This window comes from Somniosus microcephalus, chromosome 4 (assembly GCF_052327205.1).
Source record: "Somniosus microcephalus isolate GS21.2 chromosome 4, FLI_Smic_1.0, whole genome shotgun sequence".
NCBI lineage: Eukaryota > Metazoa > Chordata > Chondrichthyes > Squaliformes > Somniosidae > Somniosus > Somniosus microcephalus.
Genome location: NC_140990.1, coordinates 30,229,074 through 30,247,568, shown reverse-complemented (window position 1 = coordinate 30,247,568; position 18,495 = coordinate 30,229,074). Strand labels below are relative to the sequence as shown.

The 18,495-nt window shown below is 48.8% G+C and overlaps 2 protein-coding genes across 3 annotated transcripts in view; both read left to right on the top strand.

Moving 5' to 3' along the window:
* LOC147118521 (uncharacterized) overlaps positions 1 to 18,495 on the top strand; it is a 96,790-nt gene that overhangs the window by 15,224 nt on the left and 63,071 nt on the right. Inside the window, exon 2 of one of the 2 annotated variants that reach the window (XM_085984469.1) lies at positions 14,791 to 14,923. The exons of the other annotated variant lie outside the window; for it this stretch is intronic. Coding sequence (XP_085840595.1) covers positions 14,791 to 14,923 — 133 coding nt within the window. The remainder of the gene's footprint in view (positions 1 to 14,790; positions 14,924 to 18,495) is intronic. 2 annotated transcript variants of the gene reach the window in all.
* Positions 15,233 to 16,388, top strand: LOC147118523 (uncharacterized). The gene is made up of 2 exons (XM_085987023.1): positions 15,233 to 15,249; positions 15,407 to 16,388. Exons 1-2 carry the CDS (start codon positions 15,233 to 15,235, stop codon positions 16,167 to 16,169), a joined length of 780 nt encoding a protein of 259 aa, XP_085843149.1. The 3' UTR covers positions 16,170 to 16,388.

Here is an 18,495-nt window from a genome sequence, read left to right as displayed (position 1 = left end):
CCATCTCTGCAAAGCACAGATTCTGACCTTGTAACCTGCTCATGTTACTCCCGCAAGGCAAGCATATTTGTAATTAGTTCCACCAGACTTTGATGTAAGCCATTTTGTCTTTTAGACAACCATGTGTAGCTTCACAAACAAGTGAAGGCTGCTTTGTCACTCAATTCCTATGTATGTTATCTTGTATGCGTGCTGCCCGGCCTGGCTGAATCTTCCCACGAGCCAGACTTTGCAGCTGACTCCGCAGTTTAATTTCCATCATCTCAGTACTTGTCTTTTAGAGTTTAGCTGGATAAATACAATAAATTCAGACCTATTTACCGTTTAACTCAGGGTATGGATTAATTCGCTACCTCCACCCTGTACACTGGTGCTACCTTATACATATTCTAACATAAACTAAAGTATAATATTAATTTGGTTACTACAGTCCTACTCAGGTCCCCTCCCTCACCCCTTTTTCCGGTACATCGATGACTGTATCGGTGCCATCTCCTGCTCTCGCCCTGAACTTGATAAGCTCATTCGCTTTACTTCCAATTTCCACCCTTCCCTCACCTTCACATGGTCCATCTCCGACTCTTCTCTTCCCTTCCTTGACTTCTCCATCTCCATTTCTGGTGATCGGCTTTCGACAAACATCCACTACTAGCCCAGCGACTCCCACAGCTACCTGGACTACACTTCCTCCCACCCCGCTTCCTGTAAGGATTCTATTCCATTCTCCCAGTTTCTCCGTCTCCGCCGCGTCTGTTCTGACGATGCCACCTTCCACACCAGTGCTTCCGACATGTCTTCCTTTTTCCTCAACCGAGGATTCCCCTCTACTGTGGTTGACACGGCCCTCGACCGGGTCCGTTCCATTTCCCACACTTCTGATCTCACCTCTTCCTCTCCCTCCCGGAACCACGATAGGGTTCCCCTTGTCCTCACCTTTCACCCCACCAGCCTCCACATTCAATGGATCATCCTCTGCCATTTCCACCACCTCCAACATGATCCCACCACCAAACACATCTTCCCCTCACCTCCCCTTTCAGCATTCCGAAGGGACCACTCCCTCCGAGACACCCTGGTCCACTCCTGAATCACCCCTAGCACCCCTTCCCCTTCGCCCGGCACCTTCCTGTGCAAGCGCAGGAGATGCAACACCTGCCCTTATACCTCCCCCCTTCTCACTGTCCAGGGCCCCAAACACCCTTCCAGGTGAAACAGCGATTTACTTGTACTTCTTGCAATTTAATATACTGTATTCACTGCTCACGATGTGGTCTCCTCTACACTGGGGAGACCAACGCAGATTGGGCGACTGCTTTGCGGAACACCTCCGTTCAGTCCGTACGGGTGACCCCGAGCTTCTGGTCGCCTGTCACTTTAATTCACCGCTTCATTCCCACTCTGATCTTTCTGTCCTCAGCCTCTTACATTGTTCCAATGTAGCTCAACGTAAGCTCGAGAAACAGCACCTCATCATTCGATTAGGCACTTTAAAGCCTTCTGGCCTCAACATGGAGTTCAACAATTTCAAACTATAACCCCTGCCCCCATTTTTCATGCTGTATGATTTTGCCATTCCCATTTGCAACATTTTATCTTTCCTGCCTCTTACAAAAGCACAGTATATTGCTTCAATTCCTTCCTCCCCTCCTGTCTCTGCACCTGCTTAATATCTGTTACATCTCCAGCTTTTTCCAGTTCTGATGAAGGGTTAACTGTTTCTCTCTCCACGGATGCTGCCTGGCCTGCTGAGTATTTACAGTGTTTTCTGTTGTTATTTCAGATTTCCAACACCCGCAGTATTTTGCTATTAGACTGGAGAAACTCGCTGCCCTGCGGATCAGGCAATCAGCCGGCGCTAGTCCCGCCCCTCGGGCTCTCCGATTGGTTGGAGGACCCGCCGCCGGCTCGCTCGTCCAGTCCCGCCCCGCTCGCTCCCTATTGGTCGGAAGCTCCCGTCAATCAGGCCATGGACCCGGGTCATGTGTCCCGGGGCGATGACATCACTGAGGTCGCGGGCTCGGTCACGTGTCGCTGAGGAAGTCTGATCCGCTCCGCGAGGTTGAATCTGCTCCGTTAGCTTCCCGGGACCCTCGGACTCCCAGGTATGCGTTTACCGTCATTTATTTCCCCGTCCCTCTCCGCTCGTCCGTCTAGGTGAAAAAACTCGCTTTCCGCCGGTAATTCCGACTCTTCAACCGTTAACGACCGTTACGCAGAGTTACGCCCCCGAGCATGCGCACTAGCAGCTAGTCCTTGGGCTCTGCTGCCCCTGAGCATGCGCACTAGCAGCTGGTCCTGGGACTCGCCCCCCTGAGCATGCGCACTAGCAGCTGGTTCTGGGACTCTGCCACTCCCGAGCATGCGCACTAGCAGCTGGTCATGGGACTCTGCCCCTGAGCATGCGCACTAGCAGCTGGTCCTGGGGCTCTGCCCCTGAGCATGCCCACTAGCAGCTGGTCCTGGGACTCTGCTGCCCCTGAGCATGCCCACTAGCAGCTGGTCCTGGGATTCTGCCCCTGAGCATGCCCACTAGCAGCTGGTCCTGGGACTCTGCCCCTGAGCATGCCCACTAGCAGCTGGTCCTGGGACTCTGCCCCTGAGCATGCCCACTAGCAGCTGGTCCTGGGACTCTGCCCCTGAGCATGCGCACAAGCAGCTGGTCCTGGGACTCCGCTGCCCCTGAGCATGCCCACTAGCAGCTGGTCTTGGGACTCCGCTGCCCCCTGAGCATGCGCACTAGCAGCTGGTCCTGGGACTCTGCCCCTGAGCATGCCCACTAGCAGCTGGTCCTGGGATTCTGCCCCTGAGCATGCGCAGAAGCAGCTGGCCCTGGGACTCTGCTGCCCCTGAGCATGCCCACTAGCAGCTGGTCCTGGGACTCCGCTACCCCCTGAGCATCCGCACTAGCAGCTGGTCCTGGGACTCCGCTGCCCCCTGAGCATGCCCACTAGCAGCTGGTCCTGGGACTCTGCCCCTGAGCATGCGCACTAGCAGCTGGTTCTGGGACTCCGCTGCCCTGAGCATGCGCGTTCTAAACCCCAACAAAAGCAACGCATGTGGACGTTGAGGTGCCTGGAGAGGAATCTGTCATTTGCCTTTGATCAATAACTCTCACGGTCTTGAGGACCTCCATCAGGCTGGCCCTCATCCTTCACTGCTTCAGTGCAAAAAAAAAAGCCCCAAACTTCTCCAATCTCTGTTACTAACTGCTCTTTGGAACAGAGGAGTTTGAGGTGTATAAAATTATGAGGGGCCTGGATAGAGTGGGTAGGAAGGACCTATTTTCCTTAGCAGCGAGGTCAATAACCAGGGGCCATAGATTTAAAGTAATTGGTAGAAGGATTACAGGAGAGTTGAGGAGAACCTTTTTCACTCAGAGGGTGGTCGGGGTCTGGAACTTTCTGCCTGAAAGGGTGGTAGAGGCAGAAACCCTCCTCTCAGTTGAAAAGTACTTGGATATGCACATGAAGTGCGGTAACCTGCAGGGCTACGGACCAAGAGCTGGAAAGTGAGATTAGGCTGGAAAGCTGTTTTTCGGCCGGCTCAGGCACGATGGGCCGAATGGCCGCCTCCTGTGTCCTAAATTCCGGAGATTCTATGATAACCCCTCCATTGTGAGACAGTCTGGGTCAAAATGGAGTGAAATAGAGAAACAAAGAACTTAAAGAAAGAAATGAAAGACTTGCATTTATATAGCACCTTTCACCACCATTGGATGTCCCAAAGCTTTACAGCCAATGAAGTGTAGTCACTGTTGTAATGTAGGAAAAGCGGCAGCCAATTTGCGCTCAGCAAGCTCCCACAAACAGCAATTCCAAAATCCTATAGATTATGGAACAGTTCCTGCAGATTGGAGGGTGGCAAATGTAACCCCGCTATTAGCCTAACATCAGTAGTAGGGAAAATGCTAGAGTCGATTATAAAGGATGTGATAACAGGACACTTAGAAAATATCAGTGGGATTAGACAGAGTCAACATGGGTTTATGAAAGGGAAATCGTGTTCGACAAACCTACTGGAGTTTTTTGAGGATGTAACTGGTAGAACAGATAAGGGAGAACCAGTGGATGTGGTGTATTTGGATTTTCAGAAGGCCTTTGATTAAAGTCCCACATCAGAGGTTAGTGTGCATAATTAAAGCTCATGGGATTGGGGGTAATATGCTGGCATGGATTAAAAATTGGTTAACAGACAGGAAACAGAGAGTAGGAATAAATGGGTCTTTTTCGGGGTGGCAGGCAGTGACCAGTGGGGTACCGCAGGGATCAGTGCTTGGGCCCCAGCTATTCACAATACATATTAATGATTTGGATGAGGGAACCAAATGTAATATTTCCAAGTTTGCTGATGACACGAAACTGGGTGGGAGTTGTGAGGAGGAAGCAAAGAAGCTTCAAGGCAATTTAGACAAGTTGAGTGAAACATAGAAGATAGGAGCAGGAGTAGGCCATTCGGCCCTTCGAGCCTGCTCCACCATTCAATGCGATCATGGCTGATCATCCAAATTCAGTACCCGGTCCCTGCTTTCTCCCCATACCCCTTGATCCCTTTAGCCTTAAGAAATATATCCAACTCCTTCTTGAATATATTTAATGTATCGGCCTCCACTGCCTTCTGTGGTAGAGAATTCAACAGGTTCACCACTCTCTGGGTGAAGAAATTCCTCCTCATTTCTGTCCTAAATGGCCTACCCCTTATCCTTAGACTGTGACCCCTGGTTCTGGACTCCCCCGCCATTGGGAACATCCTTCCTGCATCTAGTCTGTCCAGTCCTGTCAGAATTTTATAAGTTTCAATGAGATCCCCTCTCATTCTTCTAAACTCCCGCGCGTACAAGCCCAATCGTCCCAATCTCTCCTCATACATCATTCCTGCCATCCCAGGTATCAGCCTGGTGAATCTTCGCTGAACTCCTTCCATGGCAAGAACATCCTTCGTCAGATAAGGCGACCAAAACTGCTCACAATACTCAAGGTGCGGTCTCACCAAGGCCCTGTACAACTGCAGCGAGACATCCTTGTTCCTGTACTCAAACCCTCTCGCTACGAAGGCCAACATACCATTTGCCTTCTTAACCGCCTGCTGCACCTGCATGCTTACCTTCAGCGACTGGTGCACAAGGACACCCACTTGCACTTCCCCTTCTCCCAATCTATTGCCATTCAGATAATAATCTGCCTTCCTGTTTTGGCCACCAAAGTGGATAACCTCACATTTATCCACGTTATATTGCATCTGTCATGCTTCTGCCCAATCACCCAACCTGTCCGAATCATCCTGTAGTTTCTCGGCATCCTCCTCACAGGACACACACCCACCCAACTTTGTGTCGTCTGCAAATTTGGAGATATTACATCTAGTTCCCTTGTCTAGATCATTAATATATATTGTGAATAGCTGGGGTCCAAGGACCGACCCCTGCGATACCCCACTAGTCACTGCCTGCCACTTGGAAAAGACCCGTTTATTCCAACTCTTTCCTTTCTGCCTGCCAACCAGTTCTCTATCCAAGTCGATACCTTGCCCCCAATCCCATGTGCCTTAACTTTACATGCTAATCTCTTATATGGGACCTTATCGAAAGCCTTCTGAAAGTCCAAATATACCACATCCACTGGTTCTCCCTTATCTATTAGTTACATCCTCAAAAAATTCCAGTAGATTAGTCGAGCACGATTTACCTTTTGTAAATCCACGTTGACTTTGTCCGATCCTTTCACTGTTTTCCAAGTGCTCTGCTATTACATCTTTTATAATGGACTTTAGCATTTCCCCCACTACCGATGTCAGGCTTACCGGTCTGTAATTCCCCGTTTTCTCTCTACCACCTTTTTAAATAGTGGAGTAACATTAGCTACCCTCCAATCCATGGGTACTGTCCCAGATTCCATCGAATGTTGGAAGATGATCAGCAATGCATCTACTATTTCTAGGGCCACTTCCTTAAGTACCCTAAGATGTAGATTATCAGGCAAATACATGACAGATGCAGTATAACGTGGTTAAATGTGAAGTTATCCACTTCACTAGAAAAAACAGAAAGGTAGAGTATTATTTAAATAGTGATAGATTGGGAAATGTTGATGTACAAAGGGACCTGGGTGTACTTGTACACCAGTCACTGAAAGCAAACATGCAGGTGAGCAAGCAGTTAGTAAGGCAAATGGTATGTTGGCCTTCATTGCAAGAGGATTTGAGTACAGGAGCAAGGATGTCTTACTACAGTTATACAGGGCCTTGGTGAGACCACACCTGGAGTACGGTGTGCAGGTTTGGTCTCCTTACCTAAGAAAGGATGTACTTGCCATAGAGGGAGTGCAACGAAGGTTCACCAGACTGATTCCTGGGATGGCAGGACTGTCGTATGAGGAGAGATTGGGTCGACTAGGTCTGCATTCATTAGAGTTTAGAAGAATGAGAGGGGATCTCATTGAAACGTATAAAATTCTGACAGGGCTAGACAGACTGGAGGATGTTTCCCCTGGCTGGGGTTCTAGAACGAGGGGTCACAGTCTCAGGATATTTAGGACATTTAGGACTGAGATGAGGAGAAATTTCTTCACTCAGAGGGTGGTGAACCTGTGGAATTCTCTACCACAGAAGGAGATAGACAGATTTCTAGACACAAAAGGCATCAAGGGGTATGGGGAGAGAGCGGGAATATGGTATTGCGATAGAGGATCAGCCGTGATCATACTGAATGACGGAGCAGGCTCGAAGGGCCGAATGGCCTACTCCTGCTCCTATTTTTCTATGTTTTCTGTTTCTATGCAATGTGATAATGACTAGATAATCTGTTTTTTTTAGTGATGTTGACTGAGGGGTTGATATTGGCCAGGACACCGGGGATAATTCCCCTAATCTTCTTCGAAATAGTGCCCTGGGATAATTTACGTCCACCCGAGAGAGCAGACGAGGCGTCGGTTTAACGTCTGATCTGAAAGACGGCACCTCCGACAGTGCAGCTCTCCCTCAGCACTGCACTGGAGCATCAGCCTGGATTTTTGGGCTCAAGTCTCTGGAGTGGGACTTGAACCCACAACCTCTGACTCAGAGGCGAGGGTGCATTTATTCGCCGCCCTTCACGACCCCAGGATGCCCAAAGCGCTTCACGGCCAATTCATTGATTTTGAATTGCTGTCACTGTTGTAATGTAGGGAAAGGCGCCAGCCAATTTATACTCTGGGACCCTCCGTTATTCCTTCCCCTGACTTCCCTCAGAATCCTCGGATGGAAACCATCATGTCCCTGGGATTTGTCCCCCCTCCATTTGAGGAATGTCTTCAGTCCCGTATCTTGTAGCTTTTAAAAGCTCTTTAGAATAATTTGTCCGTGACTACACTGTTGTGGAGTATTTTAAACCAACACTCGACACAAGGTTTTAGATCGATAGTCAAGTTGTCTTCATTGCACCGGTGGGGAAACAGTCTGCTCTGTCTTAGCCAGACCTTTCCAAATTGATACAGCAAACACTACATTTTTATACATTACAACACACGTCAAAATTCATTCCTGCCACCCGATTGGACCTTGGCCCGCATGCATCTTCACTGATTGGTTGCCTATGCCGCGTTACATTAAAGCACCACCTTTATTATCGGCCGTTATCCCACAAGCTGTTGTTGCACCTCTGACCTTTGTTTATGCCAGATGGGTCTCATCAACATTGTACTTCTGACTCATTGTCCTCCTTTCCTGCCTCTCTAGGCCTCTTTCATTGTTTTACTTTCCTGCCAGAACAGAACTTACATCCTCTTCGGTCTCTTATGGTTTCCACATCCAACTATGTTATCCACTTAGAAAAAGCTTACTACTACAAAAGGCCCATTAGATTATTGTCTTTATTACACCATTCAGTGAAACTGCCAGCGATGTCAGTTTAACTCTTTCCCCACTGCAATCCCTCCTTTTGGTACTTGACCCTTGCCCAAGTTAAACCACATGTATAAGCATCGTTGTGCCTCCTGCCCCATGCGCTGGTTCGGGAGGCCCTGCATACCCATCATGTTTAGAGCAATCTTGTGTTTTCCAACTCTTTCCGACTCGCTTTAGCTCTTTGTTTGGTCCGTTTCTTTTTACAAGCGGTGCATGCTGCTATTCCCCATCCTATAGCCATGACTAACTGTACTATCACTAATATATGAGAAATGATGCGGATCCATGGGTGTATGTTGACATTCACTCCCCAATCCCACAGCTTCTCATACCACGGGACTTCCTGTAGCTCTACCTCTATGTCCCTTTCTAATTCCCCAAGATTCCTTTGCAACACTATGTATTGTTTCACCATCTTACTTAAATCCTCTTTCATTTCTTGCAGATCCTCTTGCAGGTGGGATATTGGGGCACCTACCGGATCTTCATAATTGACCAACTCGTCCTTTAGACTATCTGGCACATTTAGTTTTATCTCCTCCCTTGAATGTACATACACCAATCTGGTGTGCCCAATTGTCACAGGGATCTTTGGCGTAAAGCAAAAGTTAGGCATTGTGATTGCACATACAAGGTTACTATATTGGTACTCAGTCTCTGTGGTGACTATACAATACTCCCCTTCGCCTCTATATCCCGAGCGGGTGTGATGGTGATCAACATGTGATAATTACAACACACACCCCCTGTCTTATTATAGCCGCACTCATCCTTAGGCCCTTCTCCTACCGGATGTGGGCATATCGTAAGCGTGCCTTTCCCGTGGCAGCCGTTTAGGGAGACTCCTCTCATAGTACCATTCTTCCTAATGGCATAGGTATCAATTGGATAGTATTGGAGGTATGTCTCACCCCTCACTATGTCTATGTTTGTTACCTGGTACTGTGGGTATGGAGTCGTGTCTAGCCCCACCACTGGTATCAGGAGCACCATGCCTATCATTGCTGTCACTTCTGCTTTACATTTTTGTATCACTGGATATACTCTGGTCATCCCTTTGAGGGTACAAGCACTCAGAGGGCCTGGATTCTGGCTCAGGCCATAGAGCTGTGTGCTGTTAATCCAGTCTGGTGCCTCGCCTCGCTGTGTCTGTGCCTGATTATGTTTTAACTGTCCGGTGATCCATTGGCCATAGGCATGACACAAGCCTCTCCCTACCCCGTCTTTTGCCTGTTCCTCATCTCTATGGTTTAGTTTGTTGATAATGCTGGCATGGTCCTCTATAACCTTGATTCCCTCGAGTAATTTCCTTATCGTATGTCCTCCCAACTCTGATCCTTGTCGAACCAAACCAGCTTCCTTCTCTAAAACCTGCTGCATTACCCTTTGTAGTCGTTCCACACTACTTTGGACTCCGTGTATATCTAGGGCATTAATGAATGATGTCCCCGTGTTTATTCCCGTGAGTATATCGGTTCCTAAGCTCCTCTTAATTCTTTGGTGGAATGCAGCATGTCCCCTAAAATTAGTAGCCCCTGTCACATCAGCAGCTTGGTTAATTACATTCTTCATCATATATCCATGCAATTCTCTAGTTTTAGTAAACCTTTCACAATATCCTGGCCATTGTAATATGGTTAAGTTCATTAGCACCGGTACAATTTCATGTCTCACATTACCATACAATTGTTCTCCCTCGGTAAATAATACTAGTCCATTCATGGGTCCAGGTTTCATATCTGGACATTGTAGCATCCTCGGTTCGCTTGTCTCTTCTTTCTGTGTATTGGGAGCCGTGGATGAGACTCCGAATGTGATTGTTCCATTAAAACGTGGTGCTTCATCATGTGCTTGTCGTGTAATGTGGGATGTCCCTTTGCTTATTTCGTGTCCCAGCAGTAATCCCACCTTCATGGTGAAGTTTCCCTGTAAATTAAGCAGAAGCCTGGTCGTCACCAGAGGTTAGTTTATCTCCGGTGTTTATTCCATTGTTCCTGTGGGATTTAAGATCAGATGGGTTATTGTTGTACTGTTTTAATTGGGTCCAATGTTTCCATCTACCCTTTCCCCTCATATCTACACATGCGCACGTATCGCTGGTCATGATAACCTCAAATGGTCCGGTCCATCTAGGTGAGAATCCCGATCTCTCTGGCAATATTTTAACAAATACCTGCTCGCCCACCTTGGGTAGGGGCTCTGAGGCCCCCTGCTTTTGTGTATTTTTATCTCTGATGTCTTGTTGTTCTTTAACTTCTTGTTTGAGCTCCTTCAATTGATTATCCAATGTTTGTACGTATTTCCCCATTTTATCTTTTAAGGGTCCTAGTCCCTCGCTACCAGATGCTACTCCTTCCGGCAGACACATTGCTCGTCCAGTCCTGAGTTCATATGGTGTCAGTCAGGTCACCCTGTGATCCTTTTTCCATATTCCATCTCTACCTTTGGCTGCGCCTCTCTTTGTTCACTGCTCCTGCTCCTCCATTTCGGTCTCCTCTTGGATTCTTTTAATGTTCACTTCCTCTGCTGTTAGTCTACCTGCTGCTCTTGCTGCCTGATCAGCTGGCATATTTCCTTTTTGTTGCTCGCTCACTATCTTGCGGTGTGCCTTTATTTTAATCACTGCTACCTCTTCTGCTCCTTTTACCGCTTCTACTAGGTCTCTCACTACCTCCTCATGCTGTATTTGTCCTCCTCCGGAGGTTCCATATCCTCTCCTATTCCACGCTATCATATAATCATGCACTACCCCAAACGCACACCTACTGTCTGTGTATATATTTACTCGTTTTCCTTTTGCCAATTTCAATGCTTCCGTGGGAGCCACTAGTTCTGCTACCTGCGCTGAGGTTCCTCCTTCAAGCCCTCCCTTTACGACTGTTTCTCCATTCTCGGATACTACTGCCCAACCGTGGGTGGCTCCCCATTTATATATCAGCGAGATCCGTCTACATAAAAGGAGTTTTGGGGATTTTCAAGGGGCGATTCTGATACGGTTCCTCTCACCTCTTCTTCGATTACTAACTGACACTCGTGTGCCTCACCCTCTGATAGCGTTCCCTCTGCGGGGTTGACTCTGTTCCCTTATAATCTGGACTGATCTGTCCTTGGGTATCAATACTGCTTCCCAAGCTGCCCTCCTTCTGTCTGATACAGCCTTCATTTTGCCTGTGTTTAGCAGGTCCACACTGTGTGTTGCGTGTGTAATATCAGCTGTCCTGACATAGTGACGGGCTCGCATATCCGCACCGCCCATGCGGCACAGTCGAGGGCCACCACGCATCTCGCCATTCCTTTAGCCATGGGGGTTTGTTGGGTGGAGTAATAGGCAATTGGCCTCATAACTCCCCCGCACTCTTGGGTGACTACAGCGTTATAGAAGTTCCCGTCTATACTATAATATATATGGAATGGTTTGACTATATTTGGCAATCCTAGTGCGGGTGCGGACGTCAGGGCTGCTTTTAATTTTGCATAAGCCTCGTCCTGCTCCGATTCCCATTCTATCTTATCAGTGGCGGGTCTCCCCCCCCTTTAACCAACCATTGAATCGGCTCTGCTTTCCCTGCAAAGTCTGATATAAAATTCCTGCAGTAGTTAAACAGTCCCAACACTTTCCTCACTCCCCGGACGGTCACCGGCCTTGGCATGTCTTTTATGGCTGCCTTTTGTTCCTGTGGGACTGCCTTATATCCCTGGCTCATTTCGTGCCCTGGATACTTTACTTTGGACAGTCCGACCTGTGCCTTTTTGGGGTTCAATTTAAAGCCAGCTTTCTGAAGTATCTGGAGGGTGGCTAGTACTGCTCCCATGTGTCCTTTGGCATCCTCTGATGCAATCATTATGTCATCGACATATTGGAGTAGGGCGCTCTGGTACTTTGATAGGTCTAACCCGTCTAAGGCTTGACTCAGTACACGGTGGAATATATTTGGACTATTGTGGAACCCCTGCGGGACCCTGGTCCATGTATACTGTCTATCCCCACACCGGTTCAAATCCTGTTCGTGATGCCAATTGTTGTGGAGTATTTTAAACCAACACTCGACACAATGGCCCAGAACTTGGTGTCGGGGGCTTGCCGCGCGTGCAAGCCCCCGATCTGCACTCACCCTGCGTGCTGACATCTGAAGCCCGGGCCTGCTTGCATTCCCTGTCACAGGCCCGGTTCAGATGTCAGCGCACAGTGCTTACCTGATCCAGCGGCGTAGTTAGTGCGATGTGCCGGCTGGGATCAGGTGAGCACTGTACAACCAATCAGGGGAGGGGAAGGTTCATTCATGAGTTTGAGAGTAAGAACTGTCAAACTCATGAAAACTACAGGGGCCCAAAACACTATTTAAACTTTAAATAAAAATTTAAAAAACATCCCAATCATTAAATTAAGTATAAATAAGTTAAAAAAAATAATTTAAACAATTTTTTTTTTGAAAAAATAAATTTTTAATAAAAAGGGTCTAAAACTAAACTTACCTTATTGTAGATTCTTTAAAATAATAAACCTGTGGAAAAAAAATTCTAAATTACACTAAAACACCACTTACCTGTAAAAATAAATACTTACGTGTGCTTTTTACAAGCGTAAAGACCGGAGGCCTTTACACATGCGCAAATCCCCCAAAACCGAGGAGATCCAAGACGCACGCGCTGCCCCCTACAGCGCACGCGCTAGCCTCTTCAACTCTTGGGTTAGAGGAGAGGAAATGCCGGTTTTCAGCGCTTGCGCTGTGCATGCTGAAAACCGGCATTTCCTCCGGCCAGACGCGTGAGTACCCCTTCCGTACTCACACGTTTGGGGAGGAATTACTGCCCCAAGGTTTTAGATCGATAGTCAAGTTGTCTTTATTGTACCGGTGGGGAAACAGTCTGCTCTGTCTTAGCCAGACCTTTCCAAATAGGTACAGCAAACACTACATTTTTATACATTACAATACACATGGTCATCTCATGCACAATTCATTCCTGCCACCCGATTGGACCTTGGCCCACATGCATCTTCACTGATTGGTTGCCTATGCCACGTTACATTAAAGTTCCGCCTTTATTATCGGAAAAGCATATGTCAAGCAGTGTGTAAAACCTCTGACCTGTGTTTATGCCAGATGGGGTACTCATTGTCCTCCTTTCCTGCCTCTCTCGGCCTCTTTCACTTCCAACTCATTGTTTTACTTTCCTGCCAGAACAGAACTTACACCCTCTCGGCCTCTTATGGTTCCATGTCCGGCTATGTTATCTCCACTGCCAATTCAGCAACTTAGAAAACCCTTATTACTGCAAAGTATGGTCTTTATTACACCATTCAGTGAAACTGTCAGTGATGTCAGTTTAACTCTTTCCCCACTGCAACACCACTCCTCCCTGATTGCAATGTCTGCATCGACCCCCTCTTTTGTGAAAACAGGCGCAATGTATTCATTAAGAACCATATTCATGTCTTCCGCTTCCACACACAGGTTACCTTTATAGTCCCTAATAGGCTCCACTTGTTTTCCTTGCCAATATTTTTTCATGCCCTCTCTTTGCTTTTCTTCTTCGAAATAGTGCCATGGGATCTTTGACATCCACCTGAGAGAGCAGACGGGGCCTCGGTTTAACGTCTGCTCCAAAAATCGGCACCTCTGACAGTGCCGCACTCCCTCAGCACTGCACTGGAGTGTCAGCCTAGATTTTTGTGCTCAAATCTCTGGGCTGGGACTTGAACCCACAACTTTCTGACTCAGAGGCGAGAGTGCTACCAACTGAGCCACTGGCTGACACTAACGAACAAGCAGCTCTGATGAAAGGTCATCGACTTGAAACATTAACTCTGTTTCTCGCTCCACTGACCCGCTGAGTATTTCCAGCATTTTCTGTTTTTATTAAAGAAACGAGGGAGTGATTGCTGACAGGAAGAATGTTGGGTCGTCCTGCGCATGCGCACCTCCCTGGCGGCTGAGGCGAAACACCGACTCGCCCCCACCTGAGCCGCACATGCGTAGCAGATGTTGCCACTCCACATGCGCGTCCGGTGTTCCAACCGCGGGGTTTTGTGCGCTGAGCATGCACGTTGCGGACCGATCGGGACGGGCGATTGTGTAGCAGGAGGGAGAGCGCGGGGGCCATGAGCACATGCGCAGGACTCGGCGTCAACAGAGCGCTTTCTGGAGTGCGGGGTCTTGTGGGTATTACAGCCGTCATTACTGCTGATCCTTTCAACCAACCTGTGCACCAGCTGGGGCCTGAAAATCAGCTTCACTGCCCCTAGGTTCGGAAAGGGGAAAATTAAACAACAGTTTGCCTCTGATCCTTTTCTGAACTCAACTTACAGGGTTATAGAAGTGGAGCAGTTACAGGCGGGAAGCTCAGACCAAACATCATGTCAAGATCAGACAGAGTCGCTTGATTCATCCGGACCTGAATATCATCGGCCTTTGCACATGGAAGGAGAAAGCAGCGATTGCAGCGATGTCAAACCGCACACGTGTTCAGTGTGTGGATGTGGATTCAGCCGATCGCCTGACCTGGTGAGACACGTGTACCGTCACACCGGGTAAAGGTGGGGATGGTGGGAAGGGATTCAGTTCCCCGTCTGCATTGGAAATTCAACGGCGCAGTCACACCAGGGACAGTCCGTTCACCTGCTCCGTGTGTGGAAAGGGATTTGTTTGGTCATCCCACCTGCAAACACACCAGCGAGTTCACAATGGGGAGAGACCATTTCAGTGTTCTAACTGTGGGAAGAGCTTTAAAAGCCCCAGGCATCTGAAGGGACACCAGCGAGTTCACACTGATGAGAGACCATTCACCTGCTCCGAATGTGGGAAGGGATTCACTGAATCATCCACCCTGCAGACACACCAGCGAGTTCACACTGGGGAGAGGCCATTCACCTGCTCTGAATGTGGGAAGGGATTCACTCAGTCATCCAACCTGCAGAAACACCAGCGTCTCCACACTGGAGAGAGACCATTCACCTGCTCCGAATGTGGGAAGGGATTCACTGAATCATCCCACCTGCAGAGACACCAGCGAGTTCACACTGATGAGAGACCCTTTAAATGTTCTGACTGTGGAAACATCTTTAAAAGCTCCCGGGATCTGAAGAAACACCAACACCTACACACTGGGGAGAGGCCGTTCACCTGCTCCGAGTGTGGGAAAGGATTTGCTCGGTCTTCCAATCTGCTGGCACATTAGTGAGTTCACACTGACGAGAGACCCTTTAAATGTTCTGACTGTGGGAAGAGATTTAAAAGCTCCGGGGAGCTGAAGAAACATCGGCTCCTCCACACTGGGGAGAGGCCGTTCACCTGCTCCGTGTGTGGGAAGGGATTCACTGTATCATCCACCCTCCTGTCACACCAGCTTGTTCACACTGATGAGAATCCGTGAAATGTTCTGATTGTGGGAAGAGCTTTAAAAGCTCTAAGAGCCTTAAGGGACACCAGCGGGTTCACACTGATGAGAGACCATTTCCATGTTCTGACTGTGGTAAGAGCTTTAAAAGCTCTGGCGATCTGATGTGACACCAGCTTGTTCACACTGATGAGAGGCTGTTTACATGTCCTGACTGTGGGAAGAGCTTTAAATCCCCCAGGGAGCTGAATGGACACCAGCAAGTTCACACTAACAAGAGACCCTTTAAATGTTCTGAGTGTGGGAAGAGTTTTAAAATCCCCTGGGAGCTCAAGCAACACCAGCGAGTTCACACTGGGGCGAGGCCGTTCACCTGCTCCGAATGTGGGAAGGGATTCACTGAGTCATCCAACCTGCAGAAACACCAGCGCCTCCACACTGGGGAGAGGATATTCACCTGCTCCGAATGTGGGAAGGGATTCACTGAGTCATCCAACCTGCAGACACACCAGCTTGTTCACACTGATGAGAGACCCTTTAAATGTTCTGACTGTGGGAAGAGTTTTAAAATCCCCCGGGAGCTCAAGCAACACCAGCAAGTTCATACTGGGGAGAGGCCATTCACCTGCTCCGTGTGTGGGAAGGGATTCGCTCGGTCCTCCAACCTGGTGGTACATCAGCGAGTTCACACTGACGAGAGACCCTTTAAATGTTTTGGCTGTGGGAAGAGATTTAAAAGCTCTGGGGCGCTCAAGAGACATCGGCTCCTCCACACTGGGGAGAGACTGTTCACGTGCTCCATGTGTGGGAAGGGATTCACTGTGTCATCCCACCTGCTGTCACACCAGCTTGTTCACACTGACGCGAGACCCTTTAAATGTTCTGACTGTGGGAAGAGCTTTAAAAGCTCGAAGAGCCTTAATGGACACCAGCGAGTTCACACTGATCATAGAATCTAACAGCACAGAAGGAGGTGATTCGGCCCATCGTGTCTGTGCCGGCTCTTTGAAAGAGCTGTCCAATTTCGTCCCAAACCCCAGCTTTAACCCCAGAACTCTGCGAACTAGTCCTCTTCAAGGACATGTCCAATTACCGTTTGAAAGTTCCTGTGGAACCTGATTCCAGCATCCTTTTAGATGGTGCGTTCCAGATCTGAACAACCCTCTGTGTGAAAACAATTCTCCTCATTTCCCTCTAGTTCTTTTAGCAACTATTTTAAATCTGTGACCTTTGGTTATCGACCCACTTGCCAGAGTGAACAGTTTCTCCCTACTTGCTCAATCAAAACCCCCTCATCATTTTGAACACCTCTATTAGGTCTCCTCTTAACCTTCTCTGCTGTAAGGGGAACAATCCCAACTTCTCCAATCTCTCCACATAACTGAAGTCCCTCATCCATGGTACCATCCTGGTCAACCTCCTCTGCACCCTCTCCAAGGCCTTGACATCCTTCCTAAAGTATGGTGCCCAGAACTGTACACAAGTCCGATTGCGGTAATTAGAGAGGAGTTTCCCTGCTATCTGCCACAGGGAAAGTCATCGCAAGAATCCTCCTCAATCGCCTTCTCCCAGTGGCCGAAGAGCTCCTCCCAGAGTCACAATGCGGATTCCGCCGACTAAGGGGCACAATGGACATGATCTTCACCGCACGTCAATTACAAGAAAAATGCAAGGAACAGCACCAACCACTGTACATGGCCTTCTTTGATCTCTCAAAGGCCTTCGACACTGTCAACCATGAGGGATTATGGAGTGTCCTCCTCAAATTCGGCTGCCCTCAAAAGTTTGTCACTATCCTCCGCCTGCTTCACGGCGACATGCAAGCCGTGATCCTGACCAACGGTTCCACCACAGACCCAATTCACGTATGAACCGGGGTCAAGCAAGGCTGTGTCATCGCACCAACGCTCTTCTCAATCTTCCTTGCTGCAGTGCTCCATCTCACCCTCCGTAAGCTCCCCATTGGAGTGGAGCTAATTTACAGAACAAACGGGAAACTGTTCAACCTCCGTCGCCTCCAGTCCAGATCCAAGGCCGTCCCATCCTCTGTCATCGAATTACAGTATGCAGACGATGCTTGCGTCTGCGCTCACTTGGAGGTCGAACTCCAAACCATTGTAAACACCTTCACCGAAGCATACGAGAGCGCGGGCCTTACACTAATCATCCGTAAGACAAAGGTCCTCTAGCAACCTGCCCCCGCCAAACAGTGCTGCCTCCCGATTATCAAAATCCACGACAAGGCCTTAGACAACGTGGACCACTTTCCATACCTCGGGACCCTACTGTCAACAAGGGCAGACGTTGACGATGAAGTCCAACACCACCTTCAGTGTGCCAGTGCAGCCTTCGGTCGCCTGAGGAAGAGAGTGTTTGAAGACCAGGACCTCAAACCTGGCACTAAGCTCATGGTCTACAGGGCAGCAGTGATACCTGCCCTGCTGTATGCCTCAGAAACATGGACCATGTACAGCAGGCACCTCAAAGTACTGGAGAGGTACCACCAAAGCTGCCTCCACAAGATCCTGCAAATCCATTGGCAGGATAGGCGCACCAACATCAGTGTTCTTGCTCAGGCCAGCATCGAAGCTCTGACCACGCTCAATCAGCTCCGATGGATGGGTCACATTGTCCGCATGCCCAATACGAGACTCCCAAAACAAGCGCTCTATTCGGAGCTCCGGCACGGCAAGAGAGCCCCAGGTGGGCAGAGGAAACGCTTCAAGGACACCCTCAAAGCCTCCTTGAAAAAGTGTAACATCCTCACTGATACCTGGGAATCCCTGGCCCAAGACCGCACAAAGTGGAGGAGAAGCATCCGGGGAGGCGCCGAACACCTCGAGTCTCTTTGCCGGGAGCAAGTGGAAGCCAAGCGCAGGCAGCGCAAGGAGTGCACGTCAACCCAAGCACCCCACCCCTTCAACCACTGTCTGCCCCACCTGTGATAGAGACTGTAAACATAGAAGATAGGAGCAGGAGTCGGCCATTCGGCCCTTCGAGCCTGCTCCGCCATTCAATGAGATCATGGCTGATCATCCAAATTCAGTACCCGGTCCCTGCCTTCTCCCCATTTCCCTTGATCCCTTTAGCCTTAAGAAATATATCCAACTCTTTCTTGAATATATTTAATGAACTGGCCTCCACCGCCCTCTGTGGCAGAGAATTCCACAGGTTCACCACTCTCTGGGTGAAGAAATTCCTCCTCATTTCAGTCCTAAATGGCTTACCCCTTATCCTTAGACTATGACCCCTGGTTCTGGACTCCCCGGCCATCAGAAACATCCT